At 36.8% G+C, this 26,405-nt stretch overlaps 1 protein-coding gene and 1 long non-coding RNA gene across 2 annotated transcripts in view; one reads left to right on the top strand and one right to left on the bottom strand.

The window, feature by feature from the left end:
- PDE6C (phosphodiesterase 6C) overlaps positions 1 to 17,897 on the bottom strand; it is a 26,502-nt gene extending 8,605 nt beyond the window's left edge. The window contains exons 1-14 of the mRNA XM_071563045.1: positions 17,279 to 17,897; positions 8,324 to 8,476; positions 8,120 to 8,209; positions 7,779 to 7,919; positions 7,206 to 7,280; positions 7,053 to 7,117; positions 6,879 to 6,945; positions 6,108 to 6,155; positions 5,757 to 5,906; positions 4,949 to 5,092; positions 4,796 to 4,864; positions 2,425 to 2,571; positions 1,945 to 2,052; positions 1,729 to 1,838 (exon numbers count right to left, since the gene is read on the bottom strand). Of these exons, the coding sequence (XP_071419146.1) occupies positions 1,729 to 1,838; positions 1,945 to 2,052; positions 2,425 to 2,571; positions 4,796 to 4,864; positions 4,949 to 5,092; positions 5,757 to 5,906; positions 6,108 to 6,155; positions 6,879 to 6,945; positions 7,053 to 7,117; positions 7,206 to 7,280; positions 7,779 to 7,919; positions 8,120 to 8,209; positions 8,324 to 8,476; positions 17,279 to 17,758 (1,847 nt within the window). The 5' untranslated portion in view covers positions 17,759 to 17,897. The remainder of the gene's footprint in view (positions 1 to 1,728; positions 1,839 to 1,944; positions 2,053 to 2,424; positions 2,572 to 4,795; positions 4,865 to 4,948; positions 5,093 to 5,756; positions 5,907 to 6,107; positions 6,156 to 6,878; positions 6,946 to 7,052; positions 7,118 to 7,205; positions 7,281 to 7,778; positions 7,920 to 8,119; positions 8,210 to 8,323; positions 8,477 to 17,278) is intronic.
- LOC139675441 (uncharacterized) lies at positions 13,805 to 26,395 on the top strand. The gene is made up of 3 exons (XR_011698485.1): positions 13,805 to 13,965; positions 19,183 to 19,306; positions 20,485 to 26,395. It is a non-coding gene; the product is annotated as an uncharacterized lncRNA (long non-coding RNA).
- Positions 26,396 to 26,405: the final 10 nt, after the last annotated feature.

Below are 26,405 nucleotides of genomic sequence, written 5' to 3'. Positions count from 1 at the left end.
TGCTGTTTGTTCGATCTATGCCTCTCCTGTGTACCTTAAAAATAGGCTTTATCCATCCTTTACTGTTTATTCTGTGGCATGGCTTTTGAAATCTTGTATGTCTATAATAACTGGCCATGTGCCCTGGGATTCTAGTTAACTGTAAGTTAAATCTGAAAAAACACTATAATGGAGTTTAAGTCCTTTAATGTCCTTGGGCTCCTCCCCTGCACCAAAATCATCTTTTTAAGGACCACACAAATCCACACAGATCAGGTGTGTTCAGTCTTCTCACAGAGCTAAAAGCATTCCCCTGACATTGGACTAAGCTTCAAGCAGAGGAAATTCTACATCAGACTATGCTTGTGGGGTGGAGAAGTATCCTACCTACAAGCGCCCCAGGCAGCATTGCATGTTTCGAACTGTATTTTCCTCCTTTTTTCCCTTGGCTAGTAGCTGTGTTCCTCAGATAACCCAAGGTGGACTGCTACATCGTAGTTGTAATTTCTGATGTGATTAAGACTGCTGTGGTAAAGCCTGATGAGTTTTATAAATAGCTTTACTGCGTATGACCTCATGGTAGAGGGCTTTCAGCTAGGGAAAACCACAGCAGGAAGATTTAACACCCCCCTTACACTTGTTTGGATGAGAGGCAGTCCACTGAATAAGAATCAATGTCTGTCGTTCTCTCTCTCCTACGTCACCTGGAGAATCCCTTGGAATAATCAGAAAATCCCCCTGCGTCACTGCTCTAGCACACAGGCTGAAATGCCTCTCCTGTGAGGAGTGTATTCAGGGTCAGAGGGGGAGGATCCATCATTCTGGTGATACAGCTGGTGGAAACTGTAGTCAGAAAATTATAATCTTCTGGTACTCATGACATTCTGAGAAACCAGTGTTCTCTGGCTAGCACGTGGAAACAGGCCCTCACAGATCACATAAAAGACTAAATGATGGATTGTTCACTCTTCAGGACAAGAGTGAGTCTCACCATATGTAATATTGTAATACAAAGGTAAATTTAAAATGAATTAATATTTTTTATAACAACCATCTTCTCATTAATATTGTTTCATAGCAAGCAAGGTAAAAATCACAAAGAAATCTTTTAGAATATGTTCTTAGAACAAGAGGGGGCATGAATTGCAAAGTTTAACCTCATGATGTGTAATTAGGGCGTGTGGACTCAGTGGTAAACTCAAACCTGTTAGCTCGGAATCCTGTATAACATGAGGAGGTTACAACTCAGGAAAGGACCTCTGTCAGTCAGGAAACTAACTGTGAGAAGGAAAAACTGAGCTAGTCATAGCAGACAGTGGAAAAGAGAGAAAAAAATCCTATCTAACTCTAATCTGCCCCTTGTCTATGTCACATCCTGAATCTCCAGAAAAGCGTTTATGCCTTTGTATTGGAAAAGTAATCCCGTTAGGGATTTTAATTTACTTTTCTCATTTCTTTGTGGCCTCATGCACAAGGTTCTGTCTTCTACAATTCAAGCATTTCCAGAGTTTAGTTTCTTTTAAAAATTAATTGCAGCATCAAGAGACACTTCTAAGATTCTGCTTTTGCATTTCATCTCTGTGTTTCAGCTCTGTGAAGTGCTCTGAAACAGAAATCTTCTGTAGCATAATTATTTATTAATGCCAGGCGAATATGGAATATATATATTTATATTTTTGCAAGTTTTGACATGTTTTCATTTGCCGCTAAAAGTAGTATATTTACATGTATTTGAGCATTTGTACTTACTTCATTTGATACAAGTTGTTGGTCCCTCTGTGGTCAATGTCATGGCAGAAAGCAGCAGCAACCATGGCAAAGGCTTCTAGATCAGTATAGTATTTCTTTATTTTGCCTGTCTGTAAAAGAAAACAAATAATTCTGAGCATGTGTCTTCCTGAATTTTCCATTTGGAATTGAAAGAAAACTAAATAGTGAACATAAGGTTAATATGAGCAACATTACCATCAGCAGAGTAAACATTGTTTGTCCCACGTTGAATCCATGTCTCCAGTTATGGTAAGTGATATCTCGATAACCCTTCCTGACTGTGTACATCCATCTTGTAAGAACCTATTAGGAACAAAAGTAATTAAGACTGCGTGGTTAATTGAAACAAAACAGTGGAATTCCTATAAAAGTACTGGAATATACTATGAAATTACTGTAATAATGTGCAAGTTCTTTGAAAATAAATGCTTTTCATTAAAGTAAACATTGAAAAAGCAATTTGTTCTTATATAAATGCATGTTGACTTAAAACCCTGTATAACTCACACAATTCAGAATTAGTTTTATGTTTTTATGACAAATATGTAAATGTTTCATTAAGAATGGATGGTTGTTAATCATACCACTAATATTTTAGTATTGCCTACTTCTAGATCAAAATACCTAAAATCAGCTATTTAAAAATAAATATAAACAAGAAAAAATAAACCAGACCTCAGCTGGGACTTTGAACTTTTCAACCACATTTATCTCAAAGAACAGTCGTATTCCACAAGTTATCAGGCCGTGCTCTGTAACAGGAAAGTCACTGAAGCGAAATTCATACAGTTCTAAATCTTTTGGATCGGGTAATTCTTCTTTCTGTTAGGAAAAATCAAAACCAGGGGTTTTTCTTTGGCAAGAAGAAAGTTGGAAAAGCTTTTTTTATTTTCTTCTGTAGAAATATCACTCAAGGATGTTTTGCTTACTGTGTCTTCAAAGGCCTCAGGTGTCAGTTACGAATTAATGTGTATTAAGTTATGAAACACAATTGTGATGATGCTGGGTTTTTTCTCAAAGACAATAGATAAAAGCCTTGGGCAATTTCTTCCTACTCTGAATTCCAACACAATTTGTTGTGACCATCACAACATTAGTTTAGAAACCTTGGGCCTTGGAATTTCTCCTTCCTGGTGTAAAATCCTATGATTCTCACATTTGTAGCCTGATCTCAAGGCTTCAGTTCATCTTTTTCACAGACAAAATTTTTCTTGCTAAGTGTTCTTCCCTTTTGGATCTTACAAATAGTGAAGCTTATAGTGACTGAACCTAACCTGTCTAGACCAAAACATTTTTTTACTTTTACAGTTGAATAAAGCATAGCAACAACATTTGATTTTGTCCAGAAGGCTTCCTTGCATGCCTCCCTACCCACAGTCTTGTCTTCTTTTGGAGACATTATAGGCAAGCAAAGATTCCTGTATGTTTTTTCACTTCTGGGGTGCTCACTGTTTGTTTCTGCTCCAGAACCAACTCTAAAAATGGGTCTGTCTTACATTTCCTCCTGTAGCTGTCTCTCTTTGTACTAGTCTATATGCACTTAATAGACCAACCTCTAAGATTGATTTGGCACATGGAAAGAGGACTGGAAAATCCTACAAGATCAGGTTTTAAAATTCACAAATCTTATTTATGTTTTATTTGTCAGGTGCAGTAGATTCTTGACTGCTTCACTATTGAATGATCTCGCTATATGCACAAAGAAAAAATTCTCACAATGCTTAAATGTACAAAGCATATACTATGTTTGGTTATTATGGCTTATTTAAAGCCCTTCGAGTCATTTACTTTCTAGTGCTGCAGCTGATGGTGATTCTGCCTTTCTGTAGTTTACAGCAGTCTATTCTGGACAGGCTGACCACTGAAGAAAATGAGGGATCATTCCAGAAATAGTGGACTATGTAAGTGCGTAACATTTGCCCCATGTACTAAATTTCATTAGAAGTTGTCTGGTTGCCAATCAGAGATCTTTCTCTCTCTGAAGGGCAGATATAGAGCTTTGTCCAGCTTGTATTGAAGAATCTCCATAAAACATGCTAAATTCTAATAGGCAGAAGATACCAAAGTTAAGAAGTCCATATTAAATTTAAACTGCCTATTTTGTATACATTATATAGATGCACATTGAATAGTCTAACTGGTAATAGTGCTATTTGAGAACTCTTCTGTAACACTCTTCACCTGTGTATCCCAAAGCTGAGGGAGAGCAGTATTATACCTTAAAGAATGTGTTCCAATCCAAACAAGAATTAAGTTAAGTCTGATGCAACACAAAGAATAGCTTATATTATCACAATTGCTGCCTTCCTCTGTAGTAGTCTATAAATGATCTTCACTTTACAGATAAGGATAAAAGATGACTGAATGTCTGCATATATTTCAACAAATAAGACTAAATATCCATTGCCTTTTCCCTGGGCTTTTCCTTTATATCTACGCAGATCTGAGATCAAGGACAAAGAAACCTAGACCAGTGGTGCTTTAAGACCCATTACTTTGTGAATCATCAGATCTAGAAACACCTGCTTTATCCCATTAGCTATCTGGGACTCCAGGTCTTATAATAGGATAAAGCATATGCATGTAGCATTGGAAATGCAGAAGATATTAGACCTTTGAATTTGTGACTCCACAATGTTGAGAGAACCCACTGTAATTGCTTTTTGGAGATTTAAAAATCATACCAGTATTCTAAGTTCACATTTGTAGCCTTTACCATAATAATCAGGTTTTGCTCTACTGGTAGAGAAATTTTATATTTTTTTATCTATTATTTTTTGCAGTTCTTCATGTAGCTAAATTAAATTTCCTTTAACAGGTATGTGAAGCTACACATGGTCTGCTGATGTTTTTTATTTCACCACTTGCAAGCTGTCTGAGCATCTGCTTTGTGGAAGCCAGTAAAGCTCAATCAGCTCAATCTAGCCTGTGGCACTGATAGCTAATGTTAATTATATTAATCAGGATTTGGCTGTACACAGCTTTTTCTATGATGAGGTCACATTACTATCTGAGAAAAATACATCACCAGAATTTTCAGACTTACCAAAATCCTGATGAGATCCTTTTGCTCACATTCATCCAAACTATTTACATTTAATTTCTCCTTGTATTTCTAAAAATGAAGAAGAGTAAAAAAATTCAGGTCTTGTGTAGCAAATTTCCCACTTTAATTTTGTGGTTGTGGACAGAAACTTACCAGGATAGATTCAACTTCAGCAGGAGTGGCCTTTGTCTGGTACATAAGCATTTCCTGAGCAATGTCTTTCCTGTTTTCAAGCTTGTTCATTTTATCATAAGTGTCAGTATTTAAAACAGACCACCCCAGGAACTGTGTGAGAGTCTGGAACAAAGCCAAACAAAGCAGAGGTGATGCCATGACAATAAAATTAACAATTAGAACTTACTTTTCTTAGGGTCCAGTTTCTAGTAGTGCCCTTTGAAAAGCAATGTGCTACTCTACTTGTTAGAGGCATTTGTCTCCCATCAACTGGTTCTGTTAGCACTCACAGCTTTTAATGACATTGTTTCTCTCAGCCTAGTAATTAAGGCCCCATATTCCCACTTTATATACAGGACTTAGAGGCTTATGAAGCTTAAGTCAGGTGAGTGGACTTGGATACACTGCATCATCTTACCTTGCCTGATTGCATGGGATCATGGATGCTCTGTGAACTCCCATGATCACAGGCTTGATATCCATTGGCAAGCAGTATGCCACACCTGCTTACCCATGATGACCTTGACTAAAAAGTCAAATGATTAAAAATAAAATTTTATGTGACTTCTTTTCAGTACTGGAATGTAAATGATCACTCATAAATTTTCAGTTTATTAAGGGCTAATAACATCTTTGATTCTTAAGAAACTGTATTGTGAAGAGACATTTGGCTAGATGTTAATACAGCCTATTTTGAAATTTTTAGACATTTAAAATGACTTTTTACTATTATACTTTTTATTAATATCATATGACTCCTTAAACCCTCTACTCCTATTAAGCTTACTTCAATAATCTGTTCATCATACTCGTCAAAAGGTTTTCCATCTTTCCTATTGTAAAATGTTGCAACTCCCACAATTTCTTCTTTTTTGTTGACAATAGGCAATGACAGAACATTTTTGACAACCCATCCAGACTCATCCACTGGTCCTTTCTGTAGGAAAGCCAAAAACGAGGAAATGTTTACTTCTTTGAAGGTAATAACACAGCTATTGATACAAGCAATGTAACAACAAGATCCGTGCATCACAAACAAAGGAGAAATTATTTATATAATCATCTGTATAACTACTTAGTGGCAAGCATTAGCATATTTTTCTACAATATCTACAATTATCAGCATTACTGAAATTACCTGAAATGTGAAATATTCATCTGCTGGTGCATTCATCATGTTACAAATCTGCAGCATAAAGAAAATGAGATGTTGTTTAAATGGATATAATGTGCATCAAGACTTAGCCTAGTATTTTAAAAAGGCATATTTATTCTCTAAGCTAGAAAGAGTAAGCATCCTAGCTAGCTACAGAAACTAAAACTTCCTATTCAAGTAGATGTGGTTATTCTAACAGACATCATTCTGAAGTATTTGCAGCAAAGTCCCTCATGTAGGATGTCTCACAGTGTAAAACCATAATGGTTTAGAAAGTGACTTCCAGTTCAAAATGGCATGGGAATCTCTGGAATGAAATAATTGAGTTCTAAGGGCTCTATTAAAAATGCATAGGGTTACTAATAGCCATCATACATCACTGCTTTGAATTACATATATTGTCTATGCAAGAAGATAGAAGAAAAAAAATACAAGTTTAAAACTTTGTATGTGATGGGTTTTTACTTTGACATTTTGTTGTGAGGCTTAGCACACCTGGAAAGTAACATCAGTCGCACGCATTATTCCTCTGATATCACCGCAATCAGAGGGTGTTCCTGATGTTTTGGTCATTTGTGCTGAGGCCCTGTCTCCATCCAGACTACTGATTCACATGATTTCACTGGGAACCAATGGCACTGGAAGCATCATGATATTTTGTAGAGGATTTTAGTCATGGGGAGGTTTTTTTTGTTCAATCAGAACAACTGCATAAAGTAAAACTTCTAGATCTTACTTTTACTGTGAACTTACAAGTCCATTTTCAGCAACATATGTTGGCAATCCACTGATAAGACACCAGTGATCTGCTGGAGGTGACCTTTAGAGAGACAATAAATTAAATTATTTCTACAATATAGACATGTTGTTCTATCCCCACAGTGTACCTAATTACCTCACATTCGCAGGGTGCCAATGAATACTCACGGAATAACTTTGATTTCTTCTTGTCCATGTAAAAGATAGTCAATAATCTTATAAAAGTTGACTTCCTAAATAAAAAGAGAAAAACATGTAGGTGGCCTGTACAATCTCCATGTCAAACGTAAGGTTCATAAAAAGAAAAATTAATATCCTCACTCGTCCATCAGGTGTCTTGGGGCCTTTGTAAGGCTCTGCCTCCCCCAGCCGGATTGGCCACTCATCATAGAACTCCTGAGAAAATAATACACAGAGTTTAGCACAAGAAAAAAAATCAGTTTTGTGTTCATAGATAACATCACATCTGTGGATTTCAATTTTATTTTTATTTCTCCATAGTTTACTATGGTCACATTTCAGACAATATTAACTCAACATTGTTCATTATATTCCAGGCAGTGTTTGCCAGGGAATTGCAGGCTAATCTGAAACTTGTTTCTAGACAGTTGTACAGCTTAGTTGTTGTTTTAGAAGGCAGGTATTTCAGACCTGCACTTCCCTCTTCTAGCCTTTCTCACATGGAATTATTAATATGAGAAATCATTTCAGAATTAGCCTTTGTGTTTATTGTGGTTGTATCCTTTGCCGTGCTTGTATTTCATGTAATTTTTGTAACACGGTTAAATTTTATATAAATTATCCAGAAGGCTTGGCAAGCATGGTAACTTTGTGCCTTTGAGACTTAAAGTTAGGAGCGGAACATTTCTAGCAAGTAGGCAAAATAGTTGTTACCTTTTCTTTAGTCATGTCCAGCAGACCAATGGAGTACCTTTCACAATTCAAATACATTCGAATAGTGTACAGTGCTTTGTGAAACTGTCGCTCTATATCTGTTAGCTCTTCAAATACTTTGTTGGCAGACCACAAAAGCATCTGTTTACAAAAGAAAAGAGGGCAAATGTTCATAACAGTAGGAAAACAGAAACATACGCATCTTTGGCATTCCAGAATAAAATTATAAGGTGCATTGCTGTTATCATATGAAAACAAAATTAGTAGATGGTATCCTTACTTCACTAAGCTTGCAAGATAATTATAAAATGAAGTATTATTGTTAAAACATTCTTCTATACCTGACTTCTTCGTGATTCAATGTTGTAGAGATATGATGTATGGTGATTTCTTAGGACCAAAGACACAAAATTGAGGTATTTTTTAAATACCTGAAAATGACAAAGAGCAAAAATAAGACTAAAGTATCAAATCAATAGATAGAATCACTCAAAGTATTAGCTGAACTAACAGCTGTATCGTTGTGTGACATTTAAGGTTATTACCTCTTCATCCTCTTTTGAGAACTCGGTTGCATTTAATTTGTTGAGTGCCATCATAACAGCAAGCACCTCTTTACCCTGTGTAATTGGGCTGGCCAACATATTGACTGTTTTATAACCAGTTCGTTTGTCCATATAGTCAGAAAAATGGTTGTTCTGAAAAAAAAATCACAAATTAAATGCAGAACAATTAGTTACCATGCCAAGAGAAAATGATCATTTCATTTGGTAATTTATGTTAGCAATACTGTGAGCACAGTTTAGCAGTGCAGTAGGTTTATACTTGCAAAAAACCCATTATCATTATTTACCTCAATCTTGCAGAGTTATATGTACAAGCTTAACTTATGCATTAGTTATGAAGATAGTTTATGAAACCAAGTTCTGTGCAGGTCTTTATTATAATGCTGAGGAATTTGAGGAATTGAAAATTTGTGAAAATCTAGAATAAATGTGGGAATAATGACCTGCTCCCTGATTACTTGTGAATCTAATACATACGGCTCGCATGTAAGAGAATTACTTCATAGCTATTTTTATTTATTTATCATTTATTATTTTATTCTTTATTATTATTATTATTATTTAATTATTTCTGTAGATAAGGTTCATTATACTGTTCCATCACACAATATTTAAAACTACCACCTCTCCTGGCTAAAAATACTTCTGGCTGAGAAGAATCCCCACAGGAACACATCTAGCTGAGCTGTTTCTTATTCCTTCCTGTCTGACAGACTTCCATTCCTGTTGTTCCCAGCCCAGCCTGGTCTTCTGGTGAGAGGGAGGGTATAGGACCAGGGGGATCAGAACGCAGAGCTGCTTTTGTTGTGTGTGTGATCCTGTGGGAATAAGACCATGTGACTAATGAATGAACCACAACTAACTACCCTATCAATTTCATCCTTGAGACTGAGTGCTTAGGACGGTTTAGAAAAAGCTATTATTTTGATTTTTTTTCAATGTAAAAAATACTGGGAAGCTAGTTTATGTTTCATAGAATCTGTTTTATTTCCTCATATCACAGAAATTCTTAGTGTTTTCTTGAAAGACTTCAGTGTTCTCTTTAATTTAAAAAAGGGCTTTAAAATTTTTCAGGGAAATCTGTTTGTCAAGGGTTTTTATGTTTTGTGATGTTATTATGAAAATATATGTGAATGAGGGCAAGTTGTGAATTGGGGGGTTGAAGTTTGCTGATATGTGCATACTGAGAAGTGACATGGTTCTACTAAAAGCAGCCAAAATAGCCAGAGTGTCTTCATTGAGGCTTTTCCATCCCCTCACATATGCCACTGCTAAGAGGCAGTGCTCAGACTTCTGAGAGATGATTACTCAAGTCTTGATCTAGAGACAATGGCAGATTCTCCCTGAATTTCCTTTAAGAGGTGTGCTTCTGATTTCTGGAATGATAAGGAGTTAGTGCTAAATATGAATGTCAGGAGGCAGCAAGTGGCTTGGTAACCAGGCAAGGTCAGACTATGTTAGAACACCAGGGATAGGAATGGCAACTGGACAGGGCGAGCCCAACAGAGTCCTGTTTAAAGGACATCCACGCAGAACCAAGATTCCTAAGCCTTACCAGTCCTCTGCTGTTCGCATATATTTGTGAAGCCACTTATAAAGGGATTGACTTGTTATTCCATGTCTACCCACAGAGCTGGTAAATATTACTGCTAATAATTACTGCATTAGCTTAGGCAGTGAAGATCTGTGGGATGGATCTCAAGGTGTCTTTCTTGCTGATAGGCTGGAGAAGGTTGCAGGATGCCACATAAAGGAATTTCTGCTTTCATGAATTATATAGAAAGCTACTTTAAAAAATCCAAACAAATAAACATTTTCTTGACTATAAAATCAATTATGACAGTGCTTGTAAATGCCAGAACTAAAGTTTTTTGTCTGTTATTCAGATCTTTCCTCTTAATTTCCTTTTTCTCGTCTTCAGTTTAGCAACTGTTTCTAGTTAATGTTGAATTTACAGCATATGCAACCCTGAGAAGGAAGACTGAATTTTATTATGTGATCAAAATATTAGGATTGTTGGGGTTTTTTCCCTTCAGTTCTTCATACTCTTTAGACAGTTCATCTTTTATTTTTGCCTTTTGTGTTTCCTTCTGGAGCTGCATTTTGCTGAAAGGATTTAAATGTCTGGAAATAACTCAAATTTCTATATTTACGGCCTGGGCTCTTTTACAGAGAATTGATTCTCTTAAGGACAGCTGGTGTCATCCCCATAAATAGCATTCAATGTATCAGGCTGTGTTTGGGTCCCTGAAAAGTGCTTTGAATATATTCCATGTGAAAAGGAGATGTTTTCTCCATTTCTGACAAAATTTCCATGGTTTCCTATTTTCTGTTTTTCTCAGAGAAAGGTAGTATCTCACTTAGTAGACAGAAGTGAGGTAGCAATGAAATAGCAGTGAGATAGGGGTATCTCAGTTGACAGACAGAAAATGCCAGTCTGTCTTTCCTGTGTAAGAATCAAATACTGTCCAGTAGTCTGCTAAACAAGTATGTCACTACATGGAAATACTTCATTTTCTCTGAGATGTACCACCTACTGACATAACCATTCTGGACTTGGGTGTGGGTTTGGGCTTCAGTAACAAATTCTGAACGTCTGACTGTTTTAGCCATTGAAAATCAAGTAAGTCAGACAGATAATTTGACTTTGTTTGTAGTCCCTCTGTGTCACTAAGCGTCTAGCATCGTGGTGAGGCCCAAGTTCCTGGGTTTAGGGCACTGTGTGCTGCTATGAGGGAATAAATAAAAATGTCAGGCACCCCTGGATTTTTGAATGCTTAGAAGGGACCTATATACACCAAATGAGCTGAATCAGAAGGACACAGCTGCTGTGTCTGACTTGGTTCAGTAATTCCAGCCTGAAGGTACAAGCAGTGGTGTTCAGAAGAAGCAATTTGGTGATGCATTTTTTGCAGAGGATAGAAAAATTTTATTGCAAATCTCTGTTCATAAACGAAAGTTCAGAATCCACAAACTATCCCTGAGTTGTGCCTATATAGTGCAATGTAGAAAGATACAAATACCTTGTAACACATTGGCAGCATTCCCACAGCATTTACAAAAACTCCTTTTTCACATGATTTGTATATACAAGCAAAAAATTGTGCTTAGTTTTAGGCTTTTCATTATTGAATATTTTATACATAATTGCTAGGAGTTTTGAAGCCTTTAATTCCACTTCTATTTATTTTAGAGGTTTTAAGATATAGGGAACATAAGCTCGTTCCCCCCCTCCCCCCCCCCAATAAAATCAGTTTTCACAATGATTAGGACATCATGTTCATAGACAAAGAAGCGAGAAGTGTGGTCTGCTGTACCAGAGCCCAAAGAAGATATTGGTATTCCCACAACTACATGAATGTGGACACTTAGTGTACTTGAGCCTACTCTTAAGAATCAAACTGTCTTTTAGAGTGATGTCTTCTACTTTTGGCTCTCAGTTAAATCATAAAATAGGCTTTTAAAAAGAAATGCTGGAAAAGCAATCTGCAGCTAACTCCTTAACTGTAGTACATTTGAAAGCATGTCCTGCTAGCTCCGTTTAACGCTGAGATGCCAAGCCATTTACTATACAATGATCAGTTCTTTAGATATGTCCTAAGATGTGCAGCATGTCCTGGGTTCACCCTAAGCTGGCTCTATAACCCAGCTAGCACAGCCCCTTCAGTGAAGCAACATCCCCTCTCACAGCTTGAAGCCCTTTCCTCTTGTCCTGTCACTTGTTACTTGGGAGAAGAGACCAACTCCCACCTGGCTACAATCGCCTTTCAGGTAGCTGTGGAGAGCAATAAGGTTCTCCCTGAGCCTCCTTTAATCCAAGCTAAACAGCCCCAGTTTCCTCAACTGCTTCTCATTAGACTTGTGCTCCATATTCTTCTCCAGCTTTGTTGCCCTTCTCTGGAGATGTTCCAGCACCTCAATATGTTTTTTGTAGTGAGGAGCCCAGAACTGGACACAGGATTCGAGGTGCAGCCTCACCAGTGCTGAGTACAGAGGAACAATCCCTGCCCCGGTCCTGCTGGCCACACTATTGCTCATCCAAGCCACGATGCCATGGGCCTTCTTGGCCACCTGGGCACACTGTCAGCTCATGTTTAGCTGGCTGTTGACCATCACCCTCAGGTCCTTTTCCACCTGGCAGTTTCCAGCCACTCTTCCCCAAGTCTGCATGAGATAGGATTGAAGTGACCCTACACAACAGAAATTATAAGACTTAATCCTGCAGGTGTAGTGATAGGGCTAAGACAGAAGATGCCTATTTTCCTCCACCTCTTTCCCCTTATAAAGCACAGAGGAAGAAGGGCTTGCTGTGACCCCTTGAAATTATGACTGTTTCACTCCTGTTGGGCTGGCAGCTTGTGTTGGGTAGATAAGCTTAAACTTGTCAAAACTTACCATCCTTTGGATATGTGATGACTAGGAGTGGGTCTGGAACACTACTGGAATGGGAACCACAGGAACCTCAAACTTGAGGAGATGGTGTCGCACTCTCATGATTAGCACATATTTCCTTGCATTATCTCTACATGTGTCTGATTCTCTTTCTGGTAGCTCTGCAGTATTTTCTTCTCTTCCTGATATTTTGTTCTTTAACTGACTGTCTTGCATTGCCTCAGATTTCACAACATTTTAACCATTCAATAGGTGGTATTGCTGTGCTGTATTGCTTTATCTCATACTTCTGCTTAGCCTAATTTCAACTCACAAATGTTTTTGTTTCATACTGATATATATATATATATATATATATACATATAAATATATGAATAGAAAATAAAATTTACCTAATCAGCTACAAAAAAAGTCATCAATCTGATTCAAAACCAAACCCCATTAGTTAAATGAGTTGGTCATTCCTTAGGCCACACTCCAAAAATCATGTATTGTCAGGGATGTAAATTGCATTTTGAGATGTAACTTACTAGCATTGCAGAACAAATGGATTTTGTTATCTTCCAGATCACTAGGGTTCTGAAACTGCATCAAGTAGAAATTACTATATATTTAAGAGCACTTGGTGGTTGAACTTCTCTGTTTTGTCACTGAAATGGCTGCTTGTTACTTGCCATACGTAGTGGCTATTTTGCAACTTTTTGAAATTGAATTTGTGTTATACTGCTATAAGTATTTTTTCACATAAAACAAGGGTATTAGGCTAAATTTTAATTTTTAATGTTCCTCTTTTAGCACTAAAACGGGGAGAATTGTTTGGTGTTTTCTTCTGGAAGATGCAATTAATAGAAATTTGTTCCTGTGTTAAAACATTTTCTGGTAAGCTGTCTGAACCTTCGACTCTTTAACAGATGGGAACACATTGCCATTTTTCCAGTTAATTTTTACTGCATTGAGTATGAATTTCTGACAATCTGATTTCTATTATCAAGATGATAAGATAAAATAGAAGAGCAGGCATTAACATTTACAGTGTGTGTTCTTTCCAGGTAAATTTCAGGCTCAGTCTGGAGTCTGGGGACCAGCACATTCACATGAATCTGAAGCTCCTGTCTCTCCAGAAGGCCTGGAATTCAAATTGCTCCCACCCTTGCATTAAAGAGAAGTAGAGCTGCAGTCTGAAGCTTGCAAGAGAATGATACTTGCAACTTGAAGATGTATTTAAATGGGTTTGTATGATAGGTTTCCAATATTTAAATTAGGTGCCACAATGATCACTGCTCTGGCTGCTAAAACTGAGTTGGAATGTCTCCATGGTCTCTTGTTTCTTCACTTCACTGGCATTTGTGTATTTCAGTGCAGGACCTCTAAAAATGAGGTTTTGTTATTTCAGCATCAGAACATTTCAGTCCTGTAATAGATCTAATCAAAAAGCCTTCACTGGTTGTGAAGCATTTTTTTCAGCATTTGTATAATTTTATACTCTACTAAAACCAGAAATACTTTTTCTTGAGTTTCCAACCCTGTTTAAATCCTTGTCTTCAAATACCTCTGAATTGAAAGGAGTAGTGTAATAATTTGAATAGATTATGGATTAAAGCAAATATATATAGTCTTTACTATTGGTTCTTACAAGCGGAGAATGTCAGATGTTGATTCCCCAGAAGACAGACTCCTTGTTAAACTATTTCTTAGTTTTATCTGGAAATAATGCCTTACTTAAAATTGTAAGGTAATTTTACTGTTCTTTATAATGTTTCCAGTGTTATCAATTACTCTTTTAAGAATATTAATGGACATAACAAATTTTATGCAGCCTATTATTTTGCTTTGTAATATTTAAGTCACACACTCTATTGATAGACTCTGGGAAGAATGTGAGAAAAAGTCTTAGGATAATGGTCCTGCCTGACCTTCTATTTCTCACAACTGTTAAATCCTGGATTAAATGCTATTAGCTCTCACAGTCAACAGGTCTGTAATCTTGTGAGGAGAGACTGTTCTGCCTATTAATTGAATTACAGAAGGTCTGTATCTTTTCCTCCGCTTTTCTTTTCTGAAGCATTAGTCAGGATGAGGAGCTTCCTCACGTTTATTGGTACCTTTCCAAGTTGAAGAGGGAGATAATCCCTAAAAAAATGGTTACCAGGCACTAAAAGTGCAGTAATTAATTTTCCTCCCCAATGATTTATTACTATTCTGACCTTTTTTACATTTACTTTTGTTATAAATGGGTGATGATTGAAGCATGAAAATGTCACATCACGGGTTTATCAATGTAATATACTTATGACTTAAAAACCACCATGCTGTTTGGATATGGACTGTCAACAGTAGAAAGTGGCTAGATACAAATTTCTAAAGTGCTATAGCCGTCTAGTAGTTATTGTGCATTTTGTATTCTGACAAGGCAGTAGGGGCAAGATTCCTCTCTGGCTTAATTCTGCTTGTAATTTTTTGTTCAGAACATGGGTGGCAGACAATCTAGTTTGACTGAAGTGTTTATGAAGTGAACTGAAAGATAATTATCCTTTCAAAACATGATAAAGGCTTCAATGACTGCCTATTTCTGCTGCTTTGGACTAATTATATTCCTTACATGTCACTGACTCAAGCTGCAGTTCTGTGTTCCCTATGGAGATAAAGATTCTGATGACATTAGTGGGAGCTTTGCCTGTGTGAGCAAAGAGGACTTGGACAGGGACTTTTTGTACACATAGAATGGAAAAGGTGACAATTTTGAGGTCTTGAGTGTTGTTTTTAAATATCAATCCTTGGTCCCAGGGAAGTCTCTGGGAATTTTGTAATTAACTTATAAAATGTCAATATTTTGATGACATTTAGTTACCAAATGTAGATCAATGGGACCATGGTTTAATTGCATTTTTAAGTGTGTGCTTAATGGCATAGACCTCAGTAATCCTAAGAGAGTAAATGGGTGCCTAAGTAAAGATTACCTTAGAATAATTGAATAATAGCTGGACATATATTCAGATTACATGAATTACTTTAAGAGTGCAAACTACCTAGCAGGATTAGATGGACAGAAAAGTTCTCTTATTTAAGCATATTCAAATGACATTTCTCACAAAAATTTGAACATATCGTATTGCAAATGCAGAAATATTTGGACATCTCTGTTCTGGCACATCTCACATAATGATATTAAGAAGCAATGCAGTGTCTGATAGGAGGCACATCTTTCTTGATCCTTCTGATCTTTTCTCATGTAATCAGTCTTATGAATTTAGAGGGATTATCCTCCAATCCCCCCACGTGATGGTAAGAGACAGTAAGTCAGATGCTTCTTGTCAGAACAGCAGCCATTGAAGAAAAGATATTAGTGGTCAGTTGAAAATCAAATGATTTTTTTATTTATCAAAATAGTCATTCTTCTGTTTGCTCCTGTGGTTCCTACTTACGTTTGAGTTAATTTACTATATATTGGAATGTTCTTTTCACATATATCTTTTTCATTTGTTTCTGAGCTTTGAAAGTAGTCGTTTTTTAAGCATTATAAAATGTATATTTTTTGTTTACTTTCTGGAAAGCATACATAATGGCAGTGTATAAATATTTTCATTATTTACATTGAATTTAGGACACTGAAGTAATTTCTATCTCTAAAACGGCCCAGATTTTTAAATTGACTCCATAGGAAATACTGAGAATCCATACTGTCATCTTGAGAATTATCTTAGCACCATTTCATTATGCTCAGCTTTCCACATAAGACTAGAAAGAAATGAAGATGTCACCATTTGATGACATAAGATTAGCTGTTTTTAAAGAAGTGTTCAACAATCAAAGCATATTTATGTTTTTCCACGTATTTCAGAGTAGTTTCTAAAGCAGGTCTCATTCACGCATGTTTCATTTTTTTAGGCCCCTCATCACTTTAATTAACATTTATAATAAGCCTTATCAGAACCTTAAATAAAGAAGGGGACTCTGTGCAAATTTAACATGAACTGTGAAAATGTCAGCACAGGTCAGACTCATTAAGCTTCTTCTATAGATGCTTCTGAACAAAACCCCTGGATCTATAGCTACGCAAAATTGGACCCATTTTAAATCAAACACTGACTTGAACCTGAACATGTGTGTTGACATCATCTCGATCTGTCCTCATTCACCCACTCACAAGGACGCATCTTCATTACAGAAACTGCAAATTAAATGTATTCAGAGATACATGTATGGAAGCACAGAATGATAAGGAAGAACACTTGCAAGCCCATGCTGTGAAACAGAATAGAAGCCTGCCATGTTCAACAGAAACTCAAATACTTACTGATCTCTATTAATATAATATTCTCCTCCCTTAGAGTCCTTGACATTACAACAACTATAAGGGTACTGGAAATGCCTCACTAGGCTACATGATATGGTTCTACTGGATTGTTGGCACTCTGCTGATGCTTTTCTCATGTTATTGATCTGAATTTCTGTCTCAGATGTTTCTGAAGAATGACTTTTTGTCTGGATAGGAAGCTGAGTAAGCAAATGCACAGAAACCCATTCCCCAAGAAAGTCACTTACCTTTGTCACATCAGGTATATTAAAAGACTTCTTGGTATGAGCAACCCATCCCACTATCCCGATGTCCAGAGGAAAAACAGTTTCATTTTCTGGTTTCACCAAATTGTCCTCATAGGTGGAAGTTGGAGTGACATCCAAAATCCTGCTGGCTACCTCTGGAATGCCATTTCGGGAACGACAAAGGAACATGCTACACCGATCGGCCGCCAGCAGCTGTGCCAGCCTCTTCAGGGCCTTGTGCACTATCTTTTCCATAACGCAGGCTTCATCTTGGATTTCTGTTATCAACTCAAACAGTATGTCACACTCCTCCAGACGGGACATGTCTTTGAAGCTGACTCCTTCCTTCACATCTCCAGCGCTCACATTAAAGATACTTCCCAGAACTTCTGCCCTCATTTTTCTGTCGAAATACTCCTTAGCAAACTGAGGATTGTTCTCCAAGTATTTTTCAACGGCATCTTTATTAACCTCACCCATTTTTGCTGGATTTTTTTAGGATTTCTTTTAGAACTTCATCACCATCAAAGCAGGAGTGGTAGCAAGAAGTCCTAACTAGTTACTAGTAAGAAAAATGTACTTTTTACATATTTTATAGCTCACAGACATAATCCATTCACCTTCCTCTGTGGCTTCCAAGCCTTCTGAAACTCTTGAGATATGACAGAAGGCACTGGCTTAGCATCTTCTTAGTGTGAGATCTTGGAGACTGCTAATTAAAGAGATGTCAGGACACTAAACCCCTGAGCATTCTTAGCTCATAAATCCTCAGGGAATCATTTTAGCATTTTAAACTAACCAATTAATTCTTAGACCTTATAAAAGTGTTGGATGTGTAGATATATGTACTTGTGTGTTATCTCCTTCATTTACAATGTATATATTGTACTATGCACACCGAAGTTCTCATTAAAACTTAATGTAAGGAACTCCACCTAAATACTTATCCCACATTAGACATGTGCACAGATGTACACATGTGTATTTATGAGAGTTACTTAAGGGCAGGAAAGCAGAATGTTATGGAGAAATCTTTTAAATTGCAAAATTTTGTTTTCCTTGAAATAGTCATGATAGTGATAATAGAAATTGGATTACTCAAAGCAATTATTAAGCTCTACATATGTAAAATGCATGAAATCCTAAAGACTCTACAAAACTAAAGAACTTACAAAAGTCTGAGCTTGCACAAGTGCTCAAGTGATTTATCTAGGTGAAGGTGGAATAAAAGAATCAGAATTTTACTCAGCACAGCTAGATATGACTTATTTATATATTTTTTTTCCTAAAACAGATAGCCAAATAAAGAATGAAATCAGAGAATGGATTAAATTCAAACTGAGTTGAGGACACAGTAAAGTTTTTTGTTCTATAGGTGTAACTACCCAGTCAGGTTCTATGCTTTCTTCAGAAAAAGCTGAATATCTCTTCTCTCTTAAATAGCAGAGAAATTATAACTGACTGATACTTGACAAAGAGGGAATCTTGAGTCTGCTCATAGATGTACATGATTATATGTCTTTAAAGTTTCCTACCATCAAAAGTTCAACATTGCTCACATGAATGGAAAAAGAGTGATGGAAACCTGTTGAATTTTAGGAGCAAACACTCCAAGGTTACATGAGTGAGACTCCTGAGTTTAAGTGGAGTGCCAGCTATGGCAGCAAATTATTTGTGTTCATTCAAACAGATTCGAATTTCAGCACAGTAGGAAGGCTGCAGTACAACTGATCTTATTTCTGTTTGTGGCATCCACATTGCTCAGAAGCAGAAGGAGATTCTTGGTGTAAGAAAAAAATCACATACCCTTTGGCAGTTCTTAACTTGTAAAGAGTAATTACCAAAGTACAACTTCATCTGCCTGCCAGAAGCCACAATGTGTCAACATTCCCTTTTATCAACAGATCCAAAAGAATCAACACAGGCAACTAATACAGATACTCTCAGCACGACGAACAGGTCACTGCTGGTGTGCAATGGCAGCTCAGTCAGTACAGTCTTCCCTCTGACCATGATATGAAACACCAGGTATGACACTAAATTTTGTCTGACTGCAGTTGCTGTACAGAGTTAAAAATTATATGAAAATCATCACATTATGAATACATTTTGTCCTGGTTCCTATTCTCTAATTGGGTTGTTTCTCCCAAGCAGCCTGGGGACAGTATAGAACCCTCACTGGTGGGTGTGTGTTTGCAGCATTTTCTTCACAGGTGACCTGGTGATACTGACTTGTGGCAGCACAGCAGAACATTCTCACCCTGGTACACATGTATGGTTCACAAGAAAACAGCAGAAGAAATGCACAGTTATCTTAATCTTTTAATAGTTTCATGATTTGATTAATATGTCTAAAAGCAATAGAGACTTGAAAAGAATTTTATATGTAATTGCAGATCAGATTGGATTATGTCCTATTGTTTTCCTAATTTCTAGCTCATTGCTTTTCGTGTTCTGCTTTAAAGAAAGAGGATGTTGCAGAGCTTCAATGAAATCATGTGAAGGAATAGTAATCTTTTTTTTTTGTGTTATTTGTTCAGTCATATTTGTTTACTGACTTTGGAACATTCCATGTAGTAGTTTCTTTGAACTAGTAGGGGTCTATAAAGGATCGGTCCTCATGCCCAGCTAAAACATTCTAGAAAATTATCTTCTGTGTAATATTTACACATTCATCTCTATCACATGTGAGAAAACAGTTTTACAAGCATTAGTTCTTTATGTTGTTGTCTCATTAATTCAATGAAATAGAGTGGTCTGTTATTCTCTGGAGGGAGAGTAAGTGAAAACAGACAACCTGACCAGGTTATACCATTTCTTTTGGGGGCAGGGAGGTTGGTGGGTTTACATTTTTGTACACTAACAATTTTAATTTATATTTCATTATTATTTTTTCTATGTGCAGTATCACCTAAAATGTTTATCCTGGTTCCACCAAATCTCCCTCATGCCCATCTGTTTTTACAAATGAGAAATTACACTATTTGTACATTGAGATAACAAATAAAGATCATGTTTTAATTAGGCACTACCGTAAGGTGATACATCTTTATTTGTAGCAAAATATTTCAGATGTAGCTGGATTGACTCATAATCATTCTTAACTGACTCATAATCATCAAACAAATCTGTTTGGTTTTTCCCCTAATATATATTCACTCTTAAAATTGCACTCTGGTTCTGTACCTATGAAATGACATGGAAAGAAGTATCAGAAACCAAGAGAAGTTCTTTATGAAATAGTTTACGTTTGGAAGACAGGTAAGTTGGCTTTTTTTCAACAGTTGCTATAATAGTCATGTTTTGTTGTGGGCTCTATATATGTATTGATTAACCATGACTAATAAAAGTTGAAGTGATTTGATAGAAATTAAAATGTAGATTGATATATAAGTGTACCTTACATTTATGGAAGGCCACATTTTAGAGTTAGGAAAATACATTGTATTGATGCCTTTTTGTTTTTTTCATAATAGTATTTTAATGAATTGTGTAAATTAGGCCATTTAAACATTTTGGAGCACGAGCATTGTAATGAATTTTAAAGTTCCTCTTCTGGAATATGACATTTTTTTCTGTTCTATCTCCTTTAGTCTCCTTATTTTCCACACTATTGAACATTTTGTCTTTAGTAAAGCTAAGTACATTTGTTTTTAAGTTTATTCTTAGAAACTATACCAAAAAATAATTTCATGTTTTGGCACTTTCAAACATGATTTTGCTGACATCTTTCTGAGCAATTTTTTTAATAAGATCACCTATTAAAATGCATTTTAATGTAGGTTCCATTATATGCATGGAGGCTTAATATTGGAAACTAACCTTGCACATTTTCACTACACTTTTAAATACAAAAATAATATGCATTTGATTTGATTCTTTTCCATGATGAGATTGTTTGATTTAAAAACATGATGACCAGGATGCTTATTTTCTAAAATATTTTAATTTCAGAAAATATCAGAAATATTTGTGCTTTTTGATTTTAATGCATATGATGTCATTGGCCTTTGACGTTCATAGTTACTACAGAAATTGAACTATTTATGGAGTAGTTCTTAGTAGTAGACCATTCCTGAGCCCTTGTGATACGTGGAAACTCCTAAGAAGGATAAGTGACAGACATGGTTATTTAAATAGACTCAAGCAGCACGTAAATGTCAAAGGCATTTATAAGGTTTCCCGGTTCAGTGTTCGTATCTGAATGTCTCTGTCCATCTTGATAGCAGTTAATGTGGTTTGTCCAGTTAAGATTTTCTGAAGAAACACAGATCAAATGTGTTTATGTCAATTGTATGGCTTTTGATGTGGATAATTTTGTGGCCACTGTCTGCCATTGGAAATGCATATCTCTAATATAATACAAGAAATTAATATTCAGAAATTAATACCTGAAAATCCAGGAAATTAATATTCAGAAATATTATTGATTTTTTCCTAAATGATCAGGCTGTGAGAATGGATTCTTGTAGGGTTTTATGACAGGTATTGTGTGACCCTAACATAGCTAGGCTTTGGCACTGAAGTGTTTCAGTATAACTGATCTGGTATGTTCTGGGGACCTTTATAAACATCCTCAACTTTTATGTTTCTTTTACAGTAATTTTCTATCCTTTTTCTTACAAAAGTAATCTTAAAAATGTAAATACTGAAGATAGTAAGCTAACTGCTTTTTTTTTTCCATTTGTCTGAAAATTTTCATGTTCCCTTAAAACTACCAGTCATTAGCTCTGGGGCTTCAAGAAATTGCAGAATCACAGAATATGCTCAGTTGGAAAGGACCCACAAGGATCCTGGAATCCAGCTCCTGGCTCTGCACAGGATGGCCCCAAGAATCACACCATGTGCCCAAGAGTATTGTCCAAACACTTCTTGAATTCTGTCAGGCTTGGTGCTGTGACCACTGCCCTGGGGAGCATGTTGTAGTACCCAGCCACCCTCTGGGTGAAGAACCTCTTTGTAATATCCAGTCTAAATTTCCCCTGACAGGCCATTCCCTTGTGTTCTGTCACTGGTTACCACTCACAATCTTCAGACAGATTTGCTAAAGAAAGCAAATGTACCATGTTAAACTAGATTTGTTGGTAAATACTGTTTATAAAGAGTTCCGTGTAAATTTACTCCCTAGACAGAATGTCATGTCATTAAATTACAAAACCAAGTAGTACACAGGCTGGCATGGAGCAAAGGCCAATCTTCCTACTCCATGCTGTCCTTGACCTCTGTACTTGGACTGCCACTGAGGGGAACGGCTATGATGGTGACAGTGTACACAGTTGTCCCTTGCAAAGCACACGCAGCTCCTTGGCTTAGCTCATGCCATTTGCTGTTGCACACAAGTCTGGTTTCACAGGGCAGTGACTACGTTTGCATCCCCTGCTCTGTACACACAGCAGTCATTCATTCACCTGCAAAATCTGCCCCAAGAGTTTAATGGATACCCATGTTTGTGAATGGTATTGTACAAATAAATAGCTGTAAGAAGACAGCAAGAGTCTCTCAGTCTATGTGCAGTCTGGCTGGAAATGGAGGCTCCATTTCCTATCAGCAGCTTTTGAGCCAACTTTCTCCTAAGAGCTAGACTTATTCTTGTGACCACAAATAAAATTCTAGTTATTCTAATATTTAAGGCTTAAATGTTGCAGTGTTAAAAATGTTTTAAACAATAATTTGACTCATTTCCTCCTCTTTTTCTATAGTCATGAACAGAGGTAAAATAACTCCTACAAGAAAAGGGTTTTTTCCCAACATTTCCCTTGAAAATCTGAACTTTTCTGTGTATTTTCTCTTGCTCTTCCTAATGGAAAATATTGCAGAATTTTATATGCTATTAGTGTAGAAAATATTTCAGTTACAGAATTGCTGACAGAAGGTAGCCCCTTTTTTGTCCTCTTGGCAAAATGTAAAGTTAGAATATCTTCTTTCATTTCCATAAATTATAGTTCCAGAAAATATATACCGACTTTTAAAAGCTTTCTGTCATATTCAAAATATGCTGCCAGCTTCAAGCATCAGAAGTAACATATGAAATTTATTGAGCCTGATGTTGAATTCAGCACAAGTTTTGTAAATGTATGCTTTACATTCAAATTTATTTGCATACTTATGTGTTATCAGTATTTTAGTAATTCTTTAAATATGTAATTGTTTGAGCTTTCTCAGAACCCACTGATCCTTTGATACCATTGGTTTAATCTACACACACTTCTCTCATAATCAGTTGAAATCTTGGCCCAAATTCTGACCCTTTCAGTTTGCATGAGAAAACAGATCTGCAAGGTGCGTATCCAGGTCTGGATGAGGATCGCTTTCTGGCATAATTTCTCAACCAAACCCATAGCCCAAGACAATCCAAATGAGGTAAAGTTTGCACTGTTTATGAGTTTACACTGTTGTGCTGTCACAGCTATGTCTGTTAGGACTGAGGAAGAATTCACCCTTGAATTGCCGTAATGCTGCTTGTCTGCCTGCAGCCTTCCGTTCCTCCTCCAGCACATCCTGATCCACGCATAACTGACAGCAGGGGAGCCTTTTTGCTCAAAAGGCTTGTCTCATTGAACCAAGGAAGTGCTTTAGCTGTAACGGTGAAAGGACTTCATTACTGTGAGCAGTGTTTTAAGTAGGCACTGTTGAAAGTACAGCTAAACCAGAGAAGGCACAGAGCCAAACTCATCATGAACCTTTGCTCGCCCAGGTCCTCTTGTGCCATCGCTGAAATCGGGCTGGGAAATGCAGGTGTGACTTCACTGTAGCTGCATTACCACAAATTCCCAATGATAACAGATCAAAAGAAGAGTTTTCTTAGGCTGTACGTAGAGATTGCAGAGATCCAGATTTGAGGAGAACAAGTTCAAAGTTACAATTACTTAGTCTCTTCATGAGTTGCCAAATATTGCAGAGATCAGTGGAGGTACACAATTAAAGAAATGCTGTGCCGTGGCTAATGCAAAATTACGTGTTTCTGTTTTGTTTTATTTTACATTAATTTAAGAGACTGTAATAGCTGTTGCACATATTTAGAACCAATTTTATTAAAAATTAATAACACAAGTAGATTTTTGTTTCAGTGAAGCCTGGATTGGTCTCCAGTCTGTAAGACTGCTGACAACAAGCAATATAACAGGAGCACTGACCTAGATTTTCAGAGGTGGTCAAATCTCAACAGGTTTTGATTCATCTGTGTGAGTGCTGTAAACTTTCAAAAACCTCTGCCATATGATTTTAATAGATAATTTTGTTATTGAAAAAATTTTATAGCAATAGATTTGATCCTGCAAGAACCTCCCTGACAATATGCAGCAGTATACAGATTTTTTAACAGAACAAAGAATTAAAGAAAAGTTAAAGAAAGTACATAGATTTAAAGCTTATTAGTTAACATATAATCCATCTTATTGCTGCTACCAATCATGAGGGATGCTGAATAAAAAAATCCATGTTGATTTTGATCTTATAAGTACAGTTAATTCATATATTAAGACTCTAGTAAGTGTTTTGTAGAAGTTTTATAAAAATGCATATGTATCACTAGTATCGCCATTGCCAGAGACTGGAGCAAATTTCTAAAAGCCACCAGATGGGTATAGGTTACTGCTTCTCTTCAGTCTCTGTAGGAATTAGCCAACTTGAAAATCTCAGTTTAAAAATGGAAATGTTGATTTATTGAAAATCTACCATTGAAAGTTTCAGAACAATTAATACGCATATACCTTTCTGGTTCCCTGTGTTAAATATGTTCTTTAATCCAAATAGAAGCTTAATATTAAATATAATGGAATTTTTAGTGTCTGATGTTATCCAGGAAATTAAAGGATTAAGGGCAGACTTGGAACAGCCCTGTCTTGATGCAGTGAACAAAATATACTGTCTACGCAAAAATGCTCCAACACAAAGCAGAAAAGGAAGATAAATCAGACTGTTTGCATTGCATATGAGAAGAGATTGTAAAGGACAGCAACTGTAAAAAGTTTAATATTTTTATGAGTAAATGAAAGGAATAAAAGGCTGGAGTAAATTTCTGAGAAAGGCCAGACTAAATAAATTGGCTTAAATCTGTACATCAGCTACTATTGAAGTATTTTTTGTACTATGTTATTGTCTCCATATTTATATTTTTTGCTCAATTTTTAATGTAACCAACACAGACTTTTCAAATAACAGGCTTCTGCCTTTATTCTTTCAAAACTGGGAGGTGAAAAAATAGGTGAATTAGTTCTCTTGGTAACAATCATTCCTGTCCTGCTCTGGTTACATGCCTAGAAAATAATTAACAGGTTTTCTCTAATGCTTCCTAAAGATGTTGAAACTAGAGAACAAATATTGACTGAGAGGCAGCAAAACTTGCCTGGACAGGAGAAAATAATGGTTTATATAACCGAAAGCAGTTTGTCAAAAACAGAATAGAAATTGTGGAATACCTGATTTAAAATTGATGTCAAAAGGGCCAGATGTGGTGTGTACATGCACCTGGGTATTTGCAGGCCATGCTTAGGTCCTGCTGCCCTTGCAGTACCACACTGAAGGGCTCTTTTGCCTTCCTGAAGATCTGCAGAGCCCTGGTTGCTGTTGCTGGAGCCCATCATGGGATGATTTAGCACCCAAGACAGCCTTTTGGAAGCAAGAGGGAACCAGCCTTGAGGACCTGAAGAGGTTCTGGCATGACCAGGTTTTCAGAAACATTAGCAGAAACTTGCAAGTATTATGTTTGCCACTGTTTATATGGGAAAAAGAGGAAAGAGGAGGAGGTACAGGAAACAAGTTTGCACCTTGTAACTGGGTTTAGCCCATTGGGTAAGAAGGATTTTGGACTGTAGAGTGTAAAATCACAGAGGAGGTGGAGGCAGCCCACTCTCCCCCATGCAAAGATGGGGTGCCTCTCATTCCATTTGTTCTCCCAACAATGTGCACACCCTTCCCCCAGGTGTGAGCTCTACTTTTGGGTCAGGAAAAGCAAAGAGAAGCATTTGTTCCTAGCGCCTGCTTGGCTGCTGATCAGGGTCAAAGACCACCTGAGCCCACGGGTGTTACACAAGAGGCTGTTATGAAGGGGCCCAGCCTGCAGCAGGCACCCACCCGCCTCCCTGCTCCCCCTCCAGTGCTGGCATTGTAGCTCAGGGCGTTGCGAAAG

This window comes from Pithys albifrons, chromosome 9, assembly GCF_047495875.1.
Source record: "Pithys albifrons albifrons isolate INPA30051 chromosome 9, PitAlb_v1, whole genome shotgun sequence".
Classification (NCBI taxonomy): Eukaryota; Metazoa; Chordata; class Aves; order Passeriformes; family Thamnophilidae; genus Pithys; species Pithys albifrons.
This window is presented reverse-complemented; position numbering and strand designations above follow the sequence as displayed.